General features: G+C 66.7%; 1 protein-coding gene across 7 annotated transcripts; it reads left to right on the forward strand.

Annotated features, from left to right (window-relative positions):
* The first annotated feature begins 719 nt into the window (after positions 1-719).
* HR (HR lysine demethylase and nuclear receptor corepressor) lies at positions 720-21,715 on the forward strand. 7 transcript variants are annotated; one of them, XM_074559190.1, is made up of 21 exons: positions 721-976; positions 1,285-1,441; positions 2,269-2,386; positions 9,215-9,949; positions 10,354-11,083; positions 11,666-11,837; positions 12,858-13,081; positions 13,621-13,770; positions 13,854-13,940; positions 14,056-14,174; positions 14,265-14,337; positions 14,474-14,628; positions 15,733-15,948; positions 17,590-17,764; positions 17,862-17,931; positions 18,037-18,167; positions 18,810-18,908; positions 19,719-19,855; positions 21,088-21,288; positions 21,386-21,496; positions 21,576-21,715. In XM_074559190.1, exons 4-21 carry the CDS (start codon positions 9,251-9,253, stop codon positions 21,636-21,638), a joined length of 3,612 nt encoding a protein of 1,203 aa, XP_074415291.1. In that variant the 5' UTR covers positions 721-976; positions 1,285-1,441; positions 2,269-2,386; positions 9,215-9,250; the 3' UTR covers positions 21,639-21,715. The 7 variants fall into 7 exon arrangements, with proteins under 7 accessions (XP_074415296.1, XP_074415293.1, XP_074415291.1 ...); XM_074559195.1 differs by lacking the exons at positions 1,285-1,441; positions 2,269-2,386 and having other exon boundaries at positions 720-891; positions 970-1,028; XM_074559189.1 differs by lacking the exon at positions 721-976 and having other exon boundaries at positions 1,039-1,441.
* Positions 21,716-22,295: the final 580 nt, after the last annotated feature.

A 22,295-nucleotide genomic window follows, 5' to 3' on the forward strand; every position in this document is an offset into this window, starting at 1 on the left:
GAGCTGGGGAGGCTCACCTGGAGAGGAGAAGGCTCCAGGGGCACCTCAGAGCCCCCTGCAAGTCCTGAGGGGCTGGGGGTGAGGCAGGGAGGGACAGGACACAGGGACTCCAGGGAACGCATCCCTGCAGCTGGCAGGGGACCCGGTGACGCAGGGCTGCTCTGTGCCAGCTGACAGGGACACGGCTGATGCTGTGCCAACCCCGGGCAGTGGTTCCTGCAGGGCTGGGGGTGCCAGGGCTGGGCACTGCGGGGGTGCCACCCACCCACTCACCCCTGTTCTCTCTCATGCTCAGGGAAATTTGGGGTTATTGCTCCCGAGTGGGATTTACCTCCCCAGGAGCTGCTGGGTGTTTGGGGTGCCACCCCCAGAGCTTCCTGCACCCCCAAGAGCAGCCTGAGCCCCCAAACCCACCCTGGTGACACCGAGTGACATCAGGCTCCTGCCACCCCCCTCCTTCCCTCCCCATGCCCACCTCATTTCCCCCCTTTTCTCTGCGATGCTCCTGCCATCCCCGCGCTGCCCTTCTCCCCCCAGCCCGGCAGTTTGGGGGTCCCAGGCGAGGGTGGCACCCCCCGGTACCCACGGGGCTCCCCCCACGCTGTCCCCTGCCGGTGGCCGCGGTCTGAGTCAGCTGCTGGGGCCGCAGCCATGTGAGGCCGCGCACACATGGCTCCCCGCGCGGCACCGCGCTGTATTTTTAGCAGACGGTATCAAAAGCATAATTATGTCTGTTGTTTAAACGCAGCCTCTTTTCTGGCAGCCCCGGGAGCTCTCAGCTGCCTCCCGCCGCAGAGGGCAGCGAGGGCGGGCTGAGGAGCCGCGGGAGAGGCGGGGGGGGATGATGAGACCCCGCTCCATCCATCCTTCCATCCCTCCATCCCTCCCCAGGTAAAACCTCCCCACTCCTTCTGGGGGGGCTCCCAGTGCGCCCCCACACCGTGTCTACAGCGCGCTCATGCCCCCCAGGCTGCCGGTGAGGATGAGGAGGAGGAGGAGGAGGATGATGGCGAGGAAGAGGATGACGGGTGGGAAGCGCGGCGGTGGCGGGAGGGGTCGGGAAAAGGGCGTTCGAGGTGACGGGAGTGTGGGAGGACACGGCTGAAGGAGCGCTGCTGCTGCTGCCGCTGCCGCTGCTGCATCCCCCCCCTCCCGCAGCCGCCTGTCCCCCCGGGGACGCGTCTGTCCCCAGCCAGCCCGCGCTGGCACCGAGCGCCGTTCCGGCTCCGTGTCCCCGCCGTGACACCGCGGGGCTGAGCAGTTTTTGGGGACCGCAATCCCCAGGGCATCACCTCCAGAGCGAGCTGGGCACCCCAGGTGGAGCGGGGAAACTGAGGCACAGCATTTCCAACTGAGGCAGCGAGAAACTGCCCAGCGCTCTGTCCCGTGTCATCGCGAGCTGGAGCACCGTGGGGACACCGGAGCGCCCGGGCAGTGCCAGGTAGGTGCTGCCAGGCCCGCCGGGGTGGCACAGCGGGCTGCCCGCGTCCCTGGCTGCCTCGCTAAGCCCTTGGCCCCGGGGCGAGCTTTTAATGGCATCAAGGTATTTGAAGCGGGTTCCTGGCGCTGGGTAAACAGGAGCGCCGGGCACGTGGAGGGGGGCACGGGGTGGCACAGACCGGGCACGGTGCCCGTGAGAGGAGGGAAGGAGGGATGCGGGGACGGCAGCACCGGGCAGCATCGTCCATCACCCCCGAGCTGGCACAGCGGCATGGGGGGCACCCCTGGCACAGGTGGGTTGGCTGCCACATCCCGCCGTGCCCTCTGACGCTGCTTCTCGCTCCGTCCATCTCATGCTTTGCCTTGAGGGCGTGAGGAACCGGGGCCGAACCGAACCGGGCCGAGCCGGACCGGGCGCGTTGCGGGTGCCGGGAGCGGCCCCAGCCCGGGCACAGCGGCTCGTCCGTCCCGGCAGCGCAGCGAGCTGCGGGATTAGCGATGCTTACTCACCTCCCCGGGGAAAAGCGGCAGATTAGGGCCGGCAGAAATGTCCGACCCTGCGGCGGCGGGGCCGCTGGGGCTGTCCGGGACCGGCACCGGCACCGGGGAGGTGCCCGGGCCCCGGCGAACCGGCAGCCGGGGCTGGAGGGGAGCGCAGGCTGCCAGAGCAGTTGGGCTGTGGCCCTAATTCCCAGAAAGCTGCTCGTGTGGGAGTGAGTGTCCTCCCGTGCCCTCCGCTCCGCCGCAGCCTCCAGACTCCTGAAGGTTTGACGTGGGGTTTTTTTTTCCCTTTTTTTTTTCTTCTTTTATTTTTTTTTTTAATTCAAGCGCCGGGCGCAGATTAACAAAAGCTCTGGCGGTCACGGCGCCCGGTGCTGGGCACGGGAGAGATCGGGGCTTCTTCCTCTGCCTGCGCCCTCAGCTTCCTCACCTGCGCTGCAGGCAGGTAGGTGCGTGCCGGGCTCCGTGCCGGGGCTGCGAGGAGGAGGAGGAGGAGGAAGGGTTGAGGTTCTGTGTGCGCACTCCGGGCAAGCCGGAGCGGGGATCCATTTTGCATGAGGAAAAAGCTGGAGTTTGGGTTCTTCCCCTGTGGATTTTTGGGTTCTTCCCCGGTGGAGTTTGGGTTCTTCCCCCGTGGATTTTTGGGTTCTTCCCCCATGGATTTTTGGGTTCTTCCCTCGTGGATTTTTGGGTTCTTCCTCCGTGGATTTTTGGGTTCTTCCCCCGTGGATTTTGGGGTTCTTCCCCTGTGGATTTTGGGGTTCTTCCCCCGTGGATTTTTGGGTTCTTCCCCCATGGATTTTTGGGTTCTTCCCCCGTGGATTTTTTGGTTCTTCCCTGGTGGATTTTGGGTTCTTCCCCGGTGGATTTTTGGGCTCTTCCCCAGTGGATTTTTGGGTTCTTCCCCCGTGGATTTTTGGGTTCTTCCCTGGTGGATTTTGGGGTTCTTCCCCCGTGGATTTTTGGGTTCTTCCCCTGTGGATTTTTGGGTTCTTCCCTGGTGGATTTTGGGTTCTTCCCCGGTTGATTTTTGTTCTTCCCGGGGCAGAGGCGCTTTGTGGGGCTGGGGGTGCCCTGGTCCCTGCTCCAGGCGGGCGCTGTGGGCACCGGGCTGGGGCTGGCAGGACCCTGCTGGGACATCAGCAGAGGGGTTTGAGGGACCAGGACCCTCATCCATCCCTTCCCCGGTGCTGGATCATTCTGGGCATCCCCTGTCCCGCTCAGATCCCCCATGGGGACACCGTGGGGAGAGTGTCCCTCTGCCCCACATCCTCAGCGTCCCCCATGGTCCCCCATGGGGACACCGTGGGGACGGCGTCCCTCTGCCCCACATCCTCACGGTGTCCTCTGGGATCATGGGGGACACCGTGGGGACAATGTCCCTCTGCCCCACATCCCCACAGTGTCCCCCCGTTATCCCAGGATTGCCATGGGGACAGTGTCCCACCACCCCACAGCGTCCCCCGTGATCTCTGGGGACACCGTGGGGACAATGTCCCTCTGCCCCACATCCTCAGCGTCCCCCATGGTTCCAGGGGACACCGTGGGGACAGTGTCCCTGTGCCTCACATCCCCACGGTGTCCTCCATCATCCCAGGGGACACTATGGGGACAGTGTCCCTCTGCCCCACATCCTCAGCGTCCCCCATGGTCCCAGGGGACACCGTGGGGACAGTGTCCCTGTGCCCCACGTCCCCACAGCGTCCCCCCGATGCCGGAGCAGGGCAGGGATGCCGAGCTCTCTCCTCCTGCTGGGAGTTTCCGGCCTCCTGCTGGCCGGCGCTCAGCTCCTGGGTGTTGCCGTCCCTCTGTTTTGGGATAAAACCAAAGATTTTGGTGCTCTGTGCCAAGCCACCAAGGCAGAACCCCCTCGGGGGTTATTCCCAGCTGGCAGAGCTCAAACCCTGCCTGGACCCCCCCGCTTCACCCTGGGGACACTCTGGGGGTCGTGCTGGGACAGCAGGGAGTGGAGGGATCCGGACAGGGGCTGTGAGAGCAGGCAGGGGATGCGGATGCGGTGCCTGAGCTCCAGCAGAGCTTCCCACAGCGTGGCTGCCCCGTGGGGACCGCGCCGGCCCCGGGGAGGCTCCACCAGGGCTCATTGGCACGCCGAGGGCAGCGTGGCGTGGGGAGGGGACAGTGCCCAGGGATGCTGCCCCGGTGCATGGTGGGAAATTCCCTGCTGTCCCTCCATCATCCATCCCCCTGTTGTCCCTCCATCGTCCCCTGTTGTCCCTCCATCATCCCCTGTTGTCCCTCCATCGTCCCCCTCTGTCCCTCCATCGTCCCCTGTTGTCCCTCCATCATCCATCCCCCTGCTGTCTCTCCATCATCCATCCCCCTGCTCTCCCTCCGTCGTCCCCTGTTGTCCCTCCATCATCCATCCCCCTGCTGTCCCTCCATCCTCCTCCTTCTCCCCGCTCCTTGTCCCATCCACCCTCCCTGGTGTTTCCAGCGTGGTCCGTCCGTCCCTGTCCCCTCCTGGGGACATTCCCAGGGCACCCCCAGTAAGCAGAGCCTTCCCCCGGCTCCCTCCCGCTGCCAGCTCCGTCCCAGCCCTTCCGGATCCATCATTCCTGAGCGAGGGAGGGAGGCAGAGGGAAGAGTTCGTCTTTCAGCACCTTCTCATCGCAGGCAGGCGCGGGCTCTCCCTCGCCCCGAGCTCTGTCTGGGTCCCCTCCCTGTTCCCTGGCACCCACTGGGTGCAGCCAGCAGCGCCCCAAACGCCCTGGGCGAGCAGGGCTGGGGGGTCTCGCTGTGCCCGGTCATGGGATGGGCACAGCCTGGCACCGGCCCAGCAAGGGTTAACCCGCGCTGCCCGCTCCCAGCGGGACCAACCCGCTGAGCTGGAGCTGCCCTGGCACTGCTGGGCTCCCCAGGGCCCTCAGCCCTTCTCCCGTGCCCTCTGAGCCCCCCCGAGCCGTGCCGGGCCAGCCGTGCCCAGGTTTATGTAAGGCTGGCACGGCCTGGGCACACGCGGGTTACATAAACCCTGGCAGCGGTGCCAGCCCCCCCCGGGAGTCTAGGAATGGGGGTTTCCACCTGGGAGACCCCCCGGGTGTGCTCCACAGTGGGTGGGGTGGGGTCGGGGGTCCTCGTGCGGGGGGTCCTGGGGATTGGGGACAGTGGGGGGGCACCCACAAGGTGCCAGGTTTGGCTGGCGGCATGCAGGGCATGGCTGGGATGGGTGTGAGCCTGGTGGGCACAACTAGGATCTGTGAGATCCTGGTGGGAATTGGTGGCATGGATATGATCTTGGTGGGCATTGGTGAGGTCTGTGTGACCTTGGTGGGCACAGCTGGCATGGATGTGATCCTGGTGGGCACAGGTGGGTGGGATCTGTGAGATCCTGGTGGGAATTGGTGTGCTCTGTGTGACCCTGGTGGGCATTGGTGGACGGGATCTGTGTGATCTTGGTGGGCACAGCTGGCATGGATGTGATCCTGGTGGGCACAGGTGGGGTCTGTGAGATCCTGGTGGGCACAGGTGGGGTCTGTGAGACCTTGCTGGGCACAGCTGGATGGGATCTGTGTGACCCTGGTGGGCACAGGTGGGGTCTGTGTGATCCTGGTGGGAATTGGTGGGGTCTGTGTGATCCTGGTGGGCACAGGTGGGTGGGATCTGTGTGACCCTCGTTGGCACGACTGGAATCTCCGAGATCCTGGTGGGCACGGCAGGGTGGGATCTGTGTGATCCTGGTGAGCATGAATGTGACCCCGGTGGGCATTTGTGGTATCCATGAGATCCTGGTGGGCACAGGCAGGGTCTGTGTGACCCTGGTGGGCACAGCTGGGATGGGTATGACTCTATGGGCTGCAGGGCAGGGATGGGAGTCCCCAGGCACTCCCTCCCCATCCCTGGTGAGGGTGGCACTGCCAGCAGGCTGGCACAGCATCCCTGTGCTGCCCAAGGCCCCTCTGCACCCCTCAGAGCACTCCCTGCTCTGCTGGGGGGGCTGCAGGAGCTCTGCCTGCCCCCCAAGAGATCTCTGTGTCCCCCAAAAGCTCTGCCTGCTCCCAGGAGCTCTCTCTGCCCCCCAGGATCTCTCTCTGCCCCCCAGGCAGGGGCAGCAGGGTCGGACCCGGCTCTGGAGCGCACTCAAGGCCAGATCTGTGACTTTTGGCCAAAGCCAAAGGGATTTGGTGTCCTGAGGACTCCCACCCCACAGGACAGCCACCTGCCCCGCGCTGTCCCTGTCCCCATCGCCAGCTCAGGGACTCGTGGCCCATCCCGGTGTTTGTCCCGTTCCGGTTTGTCCCGGAGCGGGCGGCTTGGAGCCTTTCATGGGTGCCGGGGCGGCCTTGGCGAACAAAGGGCGCTTTCTTCACCCGCACGGGGCAGAGCACACCTGCCCGCCCTGGCACCGCCGCCGGTGCCCCCGGGGCTGGGCGATTCCGGCTTCCCGGGCGTCAGCAGCGCCAGCATCCATCCCATCCCATCCCATCCCATCCCATCCCATCCCATCCCATCCCATCCCATCCCATCCCATCCCATCCCATCCCATCCCATCCCATCCCATCCCAGCCGCCCGCCCAGTGCTGCCGGAGCCGGCGGAGGCTGCACGCCCGTGGGGAGCAGAGCCGCTGCCACCTCCTCGTCAGCACCACCATGCTCAGGGCTGCCTAGAACCGGGGGAAGGTCCCGATCGTGCCGCCGCTGCTCCCCGGGCACCCCAATCCCCGAATCGCAGCCCGCCGCCACCCCCAGCTCGTAGCACCACGGAGCCTCCCAAGCCAATGGATCAAAAACTTCAGCTCCAGCACGAGGAGAGGAACATCCCCAGGGCCGCCCGGGCGGCTTTCTGCCTCCTGCAGATCCCGGAGCCGGACCCCTTCAGCCTGTGGGTTTAGGTGCTCCCGCCCGGCCGGTTTCGCCTCTCCCGGACCCGGTGGCACCGGCGGAGACCCCGCTCGTCCTCGGCGCTGGGGTCCCTGATGGACCCTGCAGGTAGCTCTGGGGCGCTGGGGGTGCTGCAGAACAGCGGGAGCGGCGTCCTGTGCTGGCCTGAGGGACGGGGACAGTGTCACCCTGGCGGGAGTGTCGCCCTCGGGGATGGGGCAGCCTGGGGACAGCGCTGGGGGAGCTCCCTGAGGTGGGGCTGGGTAGGACAGCCGGACCTCGGAGGGATGGGGGGCTGTCCCCAGGGTGTCCCTGTGCCCCAGCGTGGCTGTCCCCAGTGTGGCTGTCCCCTGGGCGTCCCTGTGCCCCACGGTGGCTGTCCCCAGGCTGTCCCCAGGCTGTCCCCAGGCTGTCCCTGTGCCCCACGGTGGGTGTCCCCAGAGTGTCCCTGTGCCCCAAGGTGTCCTTGTGCCCCACGGTGGCTGTCCCCAGGCTGTCCCTCTGCCCCACGGCAGGTGTCCCTGTGCCCCAGCGTGGCTGTCCCCAGGGTGTCCCTGAGCCCCAGGGTGTCCCCAGGGTGTCCCGGGATGCTTCCCGAGCCCCGTGGGAATGGGGGCTTTACCTCACTGGGGGAAGGATGTGACAGGAACGAGCGGCTCTGGGGACACACGGTGCTGTCCCCACCCTGCTCCTGTCCCCACCTTGCTCCTGTCCCCATCCCGGCCCTCGGGGCGGTCTGTCCCACCCCACAGCAGGGCCGGGAGCTGGCTGAGCTCGGCTCTGTCCCCCTGGGCTGCTCCGGGCCGGGGGGACACGGGGGACACGGGGGACACAGGGACGAGATGCGGGCTCTGGCTCAGCACCCTCATCTGCGTGTGGCCCGGGTCCTGGCAGAGCGTTAATCCTACAAATCCCCCCCGGCATTTCTCCCAGGAGGGGCCCCTGCGAGCGCGGAGCTCCCCCCTGGCTGGGAGCCCTCCTGGGAAGCGCACCCAGCCCTGCCCGGGGGCGAATACCTGCACAGGGCACGGCCTCCCCACGCTGGGTGCCAGGGTGCCAGCGGCCGGGCACGGCGCCAGCCTGGGCAAGGAGGGACCGGCGGTGGGCGCGGGGAGCCGCCAGCCCCGCCGGGACGGGACGGGATGCGACAGCGACACCCGGCCCGGACACGGGTCCGCCGGTGGGGCAGGGGAGCCGGGGGTCCCGGGGATCCCCCCAAAAACACCGCAGGATGGAGCTGGGGGGTTGAAAGCAGCGCCCCAACAACCCCCCCCCAAGCATCGCCGTGCCTCAGTTTCCCCGCAGGGCTGGGCGCTGCTCCCTGCGCTTGCCGTGGCGCACAATGGCTGATGGCGAGGGGCCCTGCAGGGCCAAGGACAGGGGGCTGTTGTTCCCCCTCTCATTTCCACTCGCAGTTTGTGATTGCCACCTTGCCCGGTGCCTGTTTGCAGAGCCAAGAGCCCTGGGCAGGACTTGTGGCCATGAAGCACCTACAGGAAAAAGAGAAAATATCATTATTTGAGAGCATCTCTGCTTCTGGCATCTTTAAATGGAAAACAAAAGTGATTTTCTCCCCACTCTGCATAGATCTGGGGTAGATCCTATGAAATGAGAGTGCTCCATCCTCCCGTGCCCCAAAAACACCGCAGGATGGAGCTGGGGGATTGAAAGCAGCGCCTCAACAACCCCCCCGAGCATCGCCGTGCCTCAGTTTCCCCGCAGGGGTGGGCGCTGCTCCCCTGCGCTTGCCGTGGTGCACAATGGCTGACGGCAAGGAGTCCGGCTGGGCTGTTGTTCCCCCTCTGATTTCCCCTTGTGATTAAACTGGTGCTGCCACCTTGCCCGGTGCCTGTCTGCAGAGCCAACAGCCCCGGGCAGGACTTGTGGCCATGAAGCACCTACAGGAAAAAGAGACAAAGAGAAAATCTCATTATTTGAGAGCATCTCTGCTTCTGGCATTCGTTAAACAGAAAACAAAACTGATTTTCTCCTCACTCTGCATAGATCTGGGGCAGCCCTATGAAATGAGAGTGCTCCATCCTCCCGTGCCCCAAACACCGCAGGATGGAGCTGGGGGGTTGAAAGCAGCGCCCCAACAACCCCTCCAAGCATCAGCGTGCCTCAGTTTCCCCGCAGGGGTGGGCGCTGTTCCCCTGCGCTTGTCGCGATGCACAATGCCTGACGGGGAGGAGCCCCGGCGGGCTAAGGACAGGGGGCTGCTGTTCCCCCTCTGATTTCCCCTTGCAGCTTGTGGTTAAACTGGTGCTGCTCACCTTGCTCAGTGCCTGATTTCCCCAAAAACACCTCAGGATGGAGAAAGCAGCTCCCCAACAACCCCCCCCCCCCAAGCATCGCCGTGCCTCAGTTTCCCCGCAGCGCTGCCCGGGCAGGGCTGGGCTGGGTTCCCCGCTGATGCCGCTCTCGCTGCCCGCAGGGACGGCGCTGAGCACCACATGAGCGCGGCAGCAGCATGGCCAGCGACGCGAGGATGGGGGAGAGCCCGGCGCGCTGGAGAAGAGCGGCGGAGGCAGCGCAGGACTCGCGGGGGATGGAGAGCAGCGCCGTGCTTCTATCCCGGAGCGCCGGGGCCGAGCTGGGACTCCCGGCCTACCCAGAGCCCGGCAAGCTGAGCTACACCCTGGAGAAAGGCTGGAGGAGCTCCGAGGGCTGTTTGGGAGCCGGTGCCCACCTGGGCTGCCCCTACCCCCGGGGCGCCAAGGACGGAGCGGAGCTGCCGCCGCTGCTGCCCCCTCGGAACGGGCAGCCCAAGGGGGGCTGGGGGGAGCCCTGCAAGGAGCCGCGCTGGGCCGAGGCCGTGCTGGCCCCGCTGGCGCTCTACAGCCACTCGTACCACCGCTACCACCCCCTGGCAGTGCCCGGCAAACCCCGCGATGCGGCCGGAGAGCCCCCGGCCCCCTTCCAGCACTGCCCTTTCCTCGTGGAGGCCAAGCACAGCCCCTTCCTGCTCTCCTCGCTGCTGCCCGGCGCTCCCCAGGCCGAGCCCGCGTTCGAGGGGCCGGGCCCGGTGGGGAACGGGCGCTTCGCCGGCCCGGAGTGGAGTTTGGGCTCCTACGGGCCCGCCTGGGGCCAGCCCCTCTACCTGGGGGTCCCGCCGAGGTGCAAAGCGGCTCTGCCCCCCTTCGACGGCTGCTCCAGCTCAGGGAACAAGGTAGGAGCCCTCGGAGGGTCCCGGGGGGTGACAGCGGCTCCAGCCCCGAGGGCGGTGGGCAGGGGGGTCTCAGTCTCCCGGGGTGACGCCGCGCTGTCCCCGCGGTGCTGCCACCCCCGGGTGAGTCACGGCGGCACGGGGGCGGCGGGAGGCAGCGCTGCCAGCCCTGGGCGCGCCCCGTGCCGCCGCTGCGGCTCCCCATTCCTTTCCCACGCCGGGCAGCCCAGCAGCCGGCCCCGGGCACCGCGAAGCACCGGGCGGATGCCCAGGCCTGGCAGGGGTGTGGGGAAACTGAGGCACGGGAACGGAATGCTCCGCGTCGCCTCCTCGCAGGGATGTGTGGGTGACACAAGCGGGACGGGGACCCCAATGTGGGGTGACACCGCCCCTGTGCTCCCTTCCAGGAGTTTTACGCCAAGAAAGGCGCCGGGTTCCACGCCTCGAGCAAGAACCACGCGGCGCCGCCGCTGCTGGGCAGGAGCCAAGCGGGGCCGGAGCGGGCCGGGCAGGGGGAGCCGGCGCTGCCGGAGCTGCCGGGAGCCCCGTGGGGGGATGGCCGGGCCGGGGGCAGCTCGGCGGTGCCCCCTCCCCATCCCCGCACGCCGCCCCCCGGCTCCAGCCGCCCTCTGCTCCTCCTGCAGCCCGGCCCCTGGGTGGGCTCGCGGCCCCACGGCGCTGAGTTTTCCATGGACACGGGGCCGGGACGACCCTCAGAGCCCAAAGATGCCCCCAAAGAGCCCAATCCCTCGGCGGTGCTGGCGGACGGGCACTACCCAGCGGCTCTGGCCAAACCTGAACCCCCCTCGGGCTGTCTGTGCCCCACCCCGGGCTGCCATGGGTGCCCGGGGGTGCCCTTCGAGCCCACCTTGGGGCGCTTTCCGTGCCCACCCAGCAACCACACCAAGCTGAAGAAGACGTGGCTGACGCGGCACTCGGAGCAGTCGCTGCCCCGCTCCAAAGCCCCGCGGCGGGACGGGGGTCCCGAGACCCCCGGCGAGGGAAAGCGCTCGGCCAAACGCCCCCACGGCCCCGCCGAGGGTCCCCGCGCCGCCAGCGAGGGCGCAGCGGCGGCCAAAAGGGGCTCCAAGACCACGGGGGACAGCGAGGAGAGGAGGATGGAGCTGGGGGAGGAAGGTGAGGATGAGCAGGATGCGCAGCGGGGCCGGGAGAGGGCGGGGGCAGCGCCCGATCCCGAGGGAATTTTGCATCCCTGGCACCCAAAACACGAGCTGGGAACACGTGTGGGCTGTGGAACTGCTGTGTTAGGGCTTTTCCCGGGTCTGGCACGGACCAAAATGTCCCTTTGGGGCAGAGTGGCACCCTCGGGTGGGATTCCCGGGGGGTGGCAGCGCTGTGGTTGGGGCAGGGACTCCTCGGGGAGGTGTTGGCACCCAGGCCTGACCTCCGAGCAGCTCCAGCCCTACTTTCCAGCCCTACTTTCTGGCCCAGTTTCCAGCCCCCGCCACAGCGTGCCTGTCATAGGATCCCAGAATCCAGAAATGCTTTGGCTTGGAAGAAACCCTAAAAAAGACCTAAAAACCCATCCAGTCCCACCCCCTTGCCATGCCCAGGGACACCTCGCACCCTCCCAGGTTGCTCCAAGCCCCATCCAAGCTGCTCTTGGGCACTTCCAGTCCCTCCCAGCTGGGGCGGACGGGGCTCCACGATGTCCCCAAGCCCTTCCCGGTGTCCCCAAGCCCTTCCCGGTGTCCCCAGAGCCGCCGAGCCGCTGGTGCCTGCAGAGCCTGCCCTGCACGGCGCTGCCCCCCAGCATCCCCCGCTGCTGGGCCTGCGCCCCCCGCGCCCGGAGGGACCCCCAGGGGGAGGAGGAGGAGGAGGAAGAGGAAGAGCACCCCGAGAGCAGCTGCAGGCTGCTGCACTTCCGCAGGTGAGTCCCTGGGGAGATCACAGGGTTGGGGGATCCACCAGGACGTGTCAGGGGGCGGCGGAGCAGCTCCTTCTTTGGAATGTCCCTTTTGTCACCCTGCTTTGGAATGTCCCTTTTGTCACCCTGCTTTGGAATGTCCCCTTCTATCACCCCTTGTCACCCTTCCTTTCCAGTGTCACCCAACTGTTAGAGCATCCCCTCCTGAAGGGACATCCCTTCCTGTCACCCCACTTTGGGACACCCTCACATGTCACCCTGCTTCACAACAGTCTCTCTGTCACCCTATTTTGGGACATCCTCTCGTGTCACCCCTCTTTGGAACATCCTCTACTGTCACCCTGCTTCACAAAACCCTCTCCTGTCACCCCAATTTGGGACATCCCCTCTGTCACCCCTCTTTGGGACACTCTCTGTCACTCCTCTTTGGAGCATCCTCTATGTCACCCAACTTTGGGACATCCTCTCCTGTCACTCCTCTTTGGGACACCCTCTCTGCACCCTGTTTCACAAAACCCTCTCCTGTCACCCCTGTTTGGGACACTGTCTCTGTCACCCAACTTTGGGACATCCTCTGTGTCACCCCTCTTTGGAGCATCCTCTCCTGTCACCTCACTTTGGGACACTCTCTATGTCACCCAACTTTGGGACATCCTCTCCTGTCACTCCATTTTGGGACATCCTGTCTGTCTCCCCTCTTTGGGACATCCTCTCCTGTCACCTCACTTTGGGACACCCACTATGTCATCCTGCTTCACAAAACCGTCTCCTGTCACCCCTCTTTGCTCCTGTCACCCCTCTTTGGGACATCCTTTCCTGTCACCCCTCTTTGGGACCCCCTCTTTGTCACCTCTCTTTGGGACATCTCCTGTCACCCCGTTTTAGAGCATCCCCTCCTCTCCCCCCACTTTCCAGTCTCCTCTCCCTGCCCTCCCCTTTTCCCTCTCCCACCACCCCAAATTCTCCCCTCTGCTCTCCTCCCCCCATTTCGAGCCCCCCCAGCTCTGTCCCCTCTCCCCGCAGGTTCACCCTTGGGGACAACGGCGAGCTGAGCGTCGATGGCCTCTGCAGCCTGGGGGACACCCAGGGGGACGTGGCCGACCCCGATTGGGGTCTCAGGAATTTGGGGAGCAGGAGCGTGGGGGGGAGCAGCGTCTGCCTGGCCAAGCACCTGCTGGGGGTCCTGGGGGACCCGTTCTGTGCCGCCGTCTGCAGGGACAGGGACGCGTGGCCGGGAGGGCCCGAGGGTGAGCGGGGACACGGGGAGGGTGGCACTGGGGACACGGGGACACTGGGAGCAGGGTGAGGGTGGCACTGGGGACACAGGGACACGGGGATCAGGGTGGCACTGGGGACACGGGGAGCAGGGTCGGAGTGGCACTGGGGACAAGGGGAGGGTGGCACTGGGGACATGGGAAGCAGTGTGAGGGTGGCACTGGGGACACGGGGAGCAGGGTGGCACTGGGGACACAGGGACACGGGGAGCAGGGTCGGGGTGGCACTGGGGACATGGGGAGCAGGTGAGGGTGGCACTGGGGACACGGGGAGCAGGTGAGGGTGGCATGGGTCGGGGTGGCACTGGGGGACATGGGGAGCGGTGGCATGGGTCGGGGTGGCACTGGGGACACGGGGAGCTGGGAGGGGGTGGCACTGGGGAGACGGGGAGCAGAATGACACTGGGGACACGGGGACACGGGGAGCGGTGTGAGGGTGGCAATGGGGCCAGGGGATCAGGGTGGCATGGGGACACGGGGACACAGGGAAGCTGAGGCTGTGTTTCCCGCAGGGGTGACGCGCTGGAGGCGGGGGGAAGGAGCCCCCCAGCTCTGTGACTGCTGCCAGCGCGGCTTCTTCAACTCGCACTGGAGCTGCGCCAGATGTGGCTTCCAGCTGTGCCCCGAGTGCCACCGCAGCAGGCGGGAGGAGAGCGGCGCTGGTGCGTGGACGGGGCGGGGAGGGAAAGGGGGTGACAGCCCTGGGGGGCTCGGTGGGGACAAACAAAGCCTCTCTGTGCCACAGAGGGTCCGGCGCTGCCACCCGAGTGCACCCCCGGGCGGGACCACCGCGTGTCATCGCTGGTTCCCACGCAGTTCGTCCCCACCTGTGGTGAGTGTGTCCCTCAAAACCCCCCCCAAAAAACCAAAAAAAACCCCAAAACCCCCCCAAAAAACCCCAAAATCCCCTGCTGGGATTTGACACTGCTGTCTCCATCCTCCCGCAGTGCTGACCCGGCTCTGGAAGCTCCTGCACGAGGTCCGGCCCAAGTTTGGCATCGAGTCCCGCTGTCCCTGCGGGGAGGGGGCAGCGGAGCAGAGCCTGGCGGAGCCCCCGGGCAGGCAGGTATGGAGGGGAGCTCTGGATGATGGGAAAAGGGGTTCGGGGGTGCCCCCCAGCCCCGCACAGGATCCCCACTGCCCCCGGGTGTTCCAGGAGCCGCCGGTGCCCGCCGTGCCCGCCCGCAGCAGCCGCGGCCCCGCCGAGCCCGCCCGGCCCATCAAGGAAGGTAGGGCCGGCTGCGACCCCCCCCGCGCTCCGGGGGGGTCAGGGATGAGCACCCCGTCCCTTTTGGGGTGCCGGGGATGGCGGGGGCGATGCGGAGGGCGGCGTGGGACCCCCTGACCGCGCTGTGCCCCGAGCAGAGAGCGCCGAGGAGGGGGCGCCGCCCGCGGGGCGGGGGGGGCCCGTGCAGAGCGCGACCCTGTGCGACCTGCTGGCATCCACGGCCGTGAAGCTGTGCCTGGGGCACGACGGGGTGCGCATGGCATTCGCTCCCGTGGCACCGGCGCTGCCCAGCGTGAGTCCTGATGTCCCCGGGCACCCCCGTAACCCGATGCCCACCCCGCGTCCTCCTGCCCACTCCCTGCCTTCTTGCCCACCCCGTGCCCCGCTCCCCACTCTGTGCCCACCTACCCACCCCGCGCCCTCCTGCCTACCCCGTGCCCTGCTGCCCACCCCGTGCCCTGCTGCCCACCCCGTGCCCCTCTGCCCACTCCCTGTCCCGCTGTCCACCCTTGTGCCCTCCTGCCCACCCTGTGCCCCTCTGCCCACCCTGCACCCTCCTGCCTACCCCGTGCCCCGCTCCCCGCTCTGTGCCCAGCTGCCCACCCCGCACCCTCCTGCCTACCCCGTGCCCTGCTGCCCACCCCGTGCCCCTCTGCCTACCCCGTGCCCTGCTCTCCGCCCTGTGTCCTTTTGCCCACCGCACTCTGCTGCCCACCCCGTGCCCCTCTGCCCACTCCCTGTCCCGCTGTCCACCCTGTGCCCTCCTGCCCACCTTGTACCCCTCTGCCCACTCTATGCCCTCCTGACCACCCTGTACCCCTCTGCCCACCCCCTCTCTGCCCACCCCTGCCCCGCTGCCCACCTCGCTCTGCTGCCCACCGCGTGTCCCTTTGCCCACCATGTGCCCTCCTGCCCACTCCTGCCCTGCTCCCCACCCTGTGCTCCTCTGCCCACCCTCTTCCCACCCCGTGCCCTCCTGCCCATCCCTGTCCTGCTGCCCATCCTGTGCCTGATGCCCAACCCTGCTCTCCTGCCCACCTTGTGTCCCTTTGCCCACCTCTGCCCTGCTGCCCACCCCATACGCCTCTGCCCACCCTCTTCCCACCCCGTGCCCTCCTGCCCACCCCATGCCCCACTGCCCACCCTGTGTCCCTTTGCCCACCATGTGCCCCTTTGCCCACCCCGTGCCCCTCTGCCCACCCCATACCCCTCTGCCCACCCTCTTCCCACCCCGTGCCCTCCTGCCCATCCCTGTCCTGCTGCCCATCCTGTGCCTGATGCCCAACCCTGCCCTCCTGCCCACCTTGTGTCCCTTTGCCCACCCCGTGCCCCTTTTCCCACCCCTTCTGCTGGGCCTGTGGGGGTCCCCAATCTCGTCCCCGTCCCCTTTTCCCAGGACAACCGCCTGACGAGCATCCTGGACAGCATCATCGCGCGCGTGGTGGAGAGGAAGATCCAGGAGCGGCGGGCGGGGCCCGAGCTGAGCCCCCCCGGCCTCCCGGAGCCGCCCGGCTCCCACAGCGTGCTGGGCCCCAGCGGGCTGCTCTGGCTGCACCAGCCCGGCCCCGGCGGCGGCTACGGAACGTTCCAGGAGCACTGGAGGCACGGCCAGGTCAGTGGGGGACACCCCAGAGCCCCCCTGAGGGGTGACACCCAGAGCCCCCGGCCCGGAGTGTAGGGGGGCACCCAGAGCCCCCCTGAGAGGTGACACCCAGAGCCCCCGTCCTTGAGTGTAGGGGGGCACCCAGAGCCCCCCGTGAGGGGTGACACCCAGAGCCCCCGTCCTTGAGTGTAGGGGGGCACCCAGAGCCCCCCGTGTGGGGAGACACCCAGAGCCCCCGTCCCGGAGTGTAGGGGGACACCCAGAGCCCCCCGTGTGGGGTGACACTCGGAGACCCCATCCCTGTTAGTTGGGTGACACCCAGAGCCCCCCATACCTGTGTGTGAAGTGACACCCGGAGCCCCCCGTCCCTGAGTGGGCAAACGCACCCTGAGTGTCCCCGGGTGGGTGACAGCACAGGGTGGCATCACCCCGGGAGCCCCCCGTGCCTGCCTGTGGGAGGACACCCCAGAGCTCCTCTGTCCTTGAGTGTGGGGTGACACCCCGAGGCCCCATCCCTGTAAGTTGGGTGACACCCAGAGCCCCCTGTCCCTGCCTGTGGGGTGACACTCGGAGCACCCGTCCCTATGTGTGGGGTGACACCCAGAGCCCCCCGTCCTTGAGTATGAAGTGACACCCTCCAGACCCCCATCCCTGTTTGTGGGGTGACATCTGGAGCCCCCCATCCTTGACACCCGAAGCCCCCTGTCCCTGTAAGCTGGGTGACACTCAGAGTCCCCCTGTCCTTGAGTGAGAAGTGACACCTGGAGCCCCCCAATCCCTGAGTGTGGGGTGACACCCGGGGCCCCACAGGGGGGTGACACCTGGAGTCCTCCGTCCCTGTGTGTGAGGTGACACCCCAGAGCCCCCCGTCCTTGAGTGTGGGGTGACACCTGGAGCCCCGTGTCCCTGCTTATGGGGTGACACCCGGAGTCCCCCGTCCCTGAGTGTGGGGTGACACCCCGAGCTCCCCGTCCATGAGTGTGGGGTGACACCCAGAGCCCTCCCGTCCCTGTAAATTGGGTGACACCCGGATCCCCCGTCCTTGAGTATGAAGTGACACCCTCCAGACCCCCATCCCTGTTTGTGGGGTGACATCTGGAGCCCCCCATCCTTGACACCCGAAGCCCCCTGTCCCTGTAAGTTGGGTGACACCCGGAGCCCCCCAGTCCCTGTGTGTGAGGTGACACCCGGGGCCCCACAGGAGGGTGACACCTGGAGTCCCCCGTCCCAGTAAGTTGGGTGACACCCGGAGCCCCTCGTCCCTGAGTGCGGGGTGACACCTGAAGCCCCCATCCTTGAGTGTGGGGTGACACCCGGGGCCCCACAGGGGGGTGACACCTGGAGACCCTCATCCCTGTAAGATGGGTGACACCCGGACGCCCCATCCCTGAGTGTGGGGTGACACCCGGAGCCCCCCACCCTTGAGTGTGGGGTGACACCCGGAGCCCCCCACCCTTGAGTGTGGGGTGACACCCGGACCCCCCGTGCCAGCTTGTGGGGGACACTCAGAGCCCCCCGTCCCTGTAAGTTGGGTGACACCCACAGCCCCCCATCCCTGAGTGTGGGGTGACACCTGGAGCCCCCACCCTTGAGTGCGGGGTGACACCCGGAGCCCCCCATTTTTCCCCCTGACCCCGGCTCCCCCCGCAGCCCGTGCTGGTGTCAGGGCTGCAGAAGCGGCTGCAGCCGCGGCTCTGGGCGCCCGAATCCTTCCAGCCCGCGGGGCAGGAGGAGGAGGAGGAGGAGGCCGTGAACCTGCGGGCCCCGCGGAGCCGGGTCCGGGTGAGCCGCCGGAGGTTTTGGGATGGATTTGCCGCCAGCACAGGTGAGGGCACGGGGAGGCTGTGGGGTGCCCGCGGTGATTTTGGGGTGAGGTGTGAGCCAGGCTCCATCCCTGATGTGCCCCCGGGGTCCCTCCACAGCCGAGCAGGAGCAGGGCAGCGGGGACCTGCTGAAGCTGGAGCGTGGCTTTGGGGACACGGAGCTGAGCCGGTGGGTGACAGCACAGGGTGGCATCACCCGATGTCCCCTCCCCACGCCAGCTGGGGCTCAGTGGGGTTTGGGGGGTTCCTGAGCGTCACCCCCCGCCTGTCACAGGGCCACCAACCTGCGGGCCAGCCTGCCCCTGCCCGAGTACTGCGGGGCCGGCGGCCGCCTCAACCTGGGCTCCTTCCTGCGGGGCCCGCGGGGCCGGCGGTGGCTGCGCCCGCGTGTCTGTGTGTCCTACGGTGAGAGGGGCACCGGGGCTTCGGGGGGGCTCCGGGCTTTGGGGGGCACTGGGGCTATTTGGGGCATCGGGGCTTTGGGGGGCACCACGGTTTGGGGGACACAGGGGTTTTGTGGGGCACCGGGGTTTTGAGGGACACAGGGGTTTGGAGGGCAGCCAGGATTTGGGGGGCACTGGGGTGTTGGGGGGAACCAGGGCTTTTGGGGACACTGGGGTTTGGGGGGGCACTGGGGCTTTGGGGGGCACTGGGGCTTTGGGTGCTACCCGGGCTTTGGAGAGCACTGGGGTTTTTTGGGGCACTGGGGATTTGGGGGGCACTCGAGATTTGGGGGGCTCTGGGGCTTTGGGGGGCACTGGGGTTTGGAGGGCACTAGGGCTTTGGGGGTACCGGCATTTTGGGGGGCTCAGGGGATTTGGAGGACACTGGGGTTTGGGGGACAACAGGGCTTTGAGGGGATACCGATGTTTGGAGGCCACTCGGGCTTTGTGGGGCATCGGGGCTTTTGGGGGCACCCGGGGTTTTGAGGAGCTCTGGGGTTTTTTGGAGCATCGGGGCTTTTGGGGACACCGGGCTTTGGGGGTTCCCGGTCTCTGTGGGGCAGCCGGGCTCTCCCCACCCGCTCCAACCCCAAACCCCTTCCAGCTGTGCCCCCTCAGGAGCAGAACTTGGGCACCAAACCCCTGACGGTGGAAGCGGCCGATTCCGTCAGCGTCCTGGCACACGCGGCGCCGGCAGCGCAGGGTAGGGGCGGAGTGCGGGACCCTCCCATGCCCACCCTGGCCCTGGCACCCCCCTGAGGGTTCCCCCATGCCCACCCTGCCCCCTGGCACCCCCTGAGCCCCCTTCGGGTCCCCCCATGCCCCCTGAGCCCCCTTGCACCCCCCTGAGCCCCCTGCGGGTTCCACCTACCCCCGGCACCCCTCTGAGGGTCCCCCCATACCCACCCTGGCCTTGGCACCCCCCTGAGGGTTCCCCCATGCCCACCCTGCCCCCTGGCACCCCCTGAACCCTCTGCGGGTCTCACCCTGCTCCTGGCATCCCCCTGAACCCCCTGCGGGTCCCCCCATGCCCACCCTGCCCCTGGCACCCCCCTGAGTCCACTGTGGGTCCCCCCATGCCCACCCTGCCCTCTGGCACCCCCCTGAGGGTCCCCCCATGCCCCCTGAGCCCCCTTGCACCCCCCTGAGGTGGGTTCCACCTATCCCCGGCACCCACCTGAGGGTTCCCCCATGCCCACCCTGCCCCTGGCATCCCCCTGAACCCTCTGCGTGTCTCACCCTGCCCCTGGCATCCCCCTGAACCCCCTGCGGGTCCCCCCATGCCCACCCTGCCCCTGGCACCCCCCTGAGGGTCCCCCCATGCCCCCTGAGCCCCCTTGCACCCCCCTGAGGTGTGTTCCACCTATCCCCGGCACCCACCTGAGGGTTCCCCCATGCCCACCCCGCCCCTGGCACCTCCCTGAGGCCCCTGCAGGTCCCCCCATGCCCACCTTGCCCCTGGCACCCCCCTGAGGGTCCCCCCATGCCCACCCTGAGCCCCCTGTGCCCGCAGAGCCACTCGTGCCCGCCGAGCTGGCCGAGCTGGAGGCGCCGCTGCGGGAGCGGCTCGGGGCAGGCGCGGTGCCCGGTGCCCTGTGGCACATCTTCCGCGCCGAGGATGCCCCGCGGATCCGGGACTTCCTGCGCAAGGTGGGTGCCTGGTAAAACCCGATAAAACCCGATAAAACCTGATAAAACCCTATAAAACCCGATAAAACCTGATTGGGCTTATCCTTGAGCGAGGCAGGACTACAGGAATAACTCAGTCCCTCTGTGAGACAGAGAGCGGGAATACCCAGGCAGCTCCCAGCTGTGGCCACCCTAAGCAAGCTCAGTGATTTCAGCTCTTTAGGGATCCTCAGCTCTCCCAGGATTTCAGCTCTTTGGTGATCCTCAGCTCTCCCAGATTCTCAGCTCTCTTAGGATTTCAGTTCCTTAGTGATTCTCTGCTCTTTTAGGATTTCAGCTCTTTGGTGATTCTCAGCTCTCCCAGGATTTCAGCTCTTTGGTGATTCTCAGCTCTTTTAGGATTTCAGCTCTTTGGTGATTCTCAGCTCTTTTAGGATTTCAGTTCCTTAGTGATTCTCAGCTCTCCCAGGATTCCAGCTCTTTGGGGATTCTCAGCTCTCCCAGGATTTCAACTCTTTGGTGATTCTCATCTCTCAGGATCTCAGCTCTTTGCTTGCTAGGGCACCTTTGGGGCAGAAGACGCTGTAAAAGGAGAAGGAGGATCTTGGTGTTCCACAGCGATGGTTTATTGAGGGATCTGTGAAGGGTTCCAGCGACAGCTCTTTTTCTGCTGAATGGGCTAAAACAGCTCCTTTTTATAGGGTAAAGGGGGATCCAAACTTGTCCAGTAGTAGGGGTTAGGGGAAATGGCCTGTGGGGTTACACAGATGAGCTATGGGGTGAGACAGGAGCTCATTTTGCCATCTCATCACGACTCAGCAGTTCCTGCTGTTCGGTCTCAATCCTCTGGCCAGCTCCATGGAATCTGCTACAGGTGCCACCACCCCTGGCACCCTCCAGTGCCCGGCCCCGCTCACCCTGGCACCAGGACACCATGGCTGAGGTGTCTGCTAATACCAGATGGTCTTGGTGCCAAACTCCAGCCCAATCAACACGACCTGGAATAACAAAGCTACTCCCGACACCCCACTAAAGCATTTACCACTCCCAGAACAGGCGATAGAAAAGACCCCAAAAGATGAAATAATAACGAACAAACTCAGCTAGAAACAGCAAAGATCAACCCTCGTACATGTCGCATCACGGTCTAGCAAGAAAAACCAAAATCAATTTAAGTTTGCCCATCCCCAAACCCAAGCGAGCTACTTAGGAGCCGCTGTTATTGAGCGAACCCAGTCCTGCTCACCCCACAGGTGGCGCAGGAGCCGGGGCAGGACGCGGTGGAGCCCCCCGGGACCTCCCTGGAGCCCCCCGGGTTCCACCTGGAGCCCCCCGGGCTGTACCTGGACCCAGCCCTGCGGCGGCGGCTGCGGGACGAGTGCGGGGTTTGCGGCTGGAGCCTCCTGCAGCTGCCCGGGGACGCCGTGCTGGTCCCCGCCGGGGCTCCCCACCAGGTGAGCGCCCCCCATTCCCCTCCTTGCACCCCCCATCCCCTCCCCGAGAGGCCGCGCCGAGCCTCCGGGGAAACTGAGGCACGGCAAACACGGGCAGGTGCGGAGCCTGAGCGGCACCATCAGCGTGGAGCAGCGATTCCTGTCCCCGGAGAGCGCCGTGCGCCTCCACAACCTCGGTACCGGGACCCCGCGGAGCCTCCGCGCCCAGGTGAGGGCTCGGGAGGGGAATTTGGGGGGTGCGGGGTGTGGGGTGAGCGGGGCTGAGCCCCCTCTTTGTGCCCTGGCAGCTGGACGGGATGATCATCGCGGCCGTGCGGGAGGCGCTGGGGGTGCTGCGGGGCTGCCAGTGAGGGCTCGGAGCCACGGGAGGGCACCGGGAGCATCGGGAACAACCGGGACACCTCCGGGAGCCTCGGGCATGGCCGGGACACCGGGAGCCTTGGGAACAACCGGGACACCTCCGGGAGCCTCGGGCATGGCCGGGACACCGGGAGCCTCGGGCACGGTCACAGCCATTGTTGGGAACAACCGGGACACCGGGAGCCTCGGGAATGGCCATGGATGGAACACCGGGAGCATCGGGAACAACCGGGATACAACATCGGGAACAACCATGGATGGAATACCGGGAACCTCGGGCACAGCCACAGCCGAGGGTCTCGGGCAAGGTCACAGCCATGGCCTGGACACCGGGAGCCCGGGCTCGGTCACAGCCGGGATACCGGGATCTTTCCGCTCGGTGCTTTGCTCCCAGAGCTGCCCGCGGGCTCGGAGCAGGAGGAATAAAGTGTCCGGAGCGTGCCAGGGCCGCTGGCAGCACCAGCAGCACCTCGGTGTGTCCTTTCATCACAGCCAGATCCAGGGGGCTCTGCCTTCATCCCTTTGGGGTCAGGGGTGCTCACCCTTCACCCCCCTCCATCCCACTGGGGTCAGAGCTGCTCTCCCGCCATCCCTTTGGGGTCAAGGCTGCTCTCCCTTCACCCCATTGGGGTCGGGAGTGCTCTCTG

Source organism: Zonotrichia albicollis, chromosome 26, assembly GCF_047830755.1.
Source record: "Zonotrichia albicollis isolate bZonAlb1 chromosome 26, bZonAlb1.hap1, whole genome shotgun sequence".
Classification (NCBI taxonomy): domain Eukaryota; kingdom Metazoa; phylum Chordata; class Aves; order Passeriformes; family Passerellidae; genus Zonotrichia; species Zonotrichia albicollis.

Excerpts from the sequence above, each read along its gene's own strand:
- HR (XM_074559192.1), top strand. The coding sequence starts at position 9,251 with ATGGCCAGCGACGCGAGGATGGGGGAGAGCCCGGCGCGCTGGAGAAGA. Across the intron at positions 13,082-13,620 it reads GTGGCCGGGAGGGCCCGAGG|GGGTGACGCGCTGGAGGCGG; the intron begins GTGAGCGGGGAC and ends TGTTTCCCGCAG. Across the intron at positions 21,289-21,385 it reads CCGCCGGGGCTCCCCACCAG|GTGCGGAGCCTGAGCGGCAC; the intron begins GTGAGCGCCCCC and ends AAACACGGGCAG.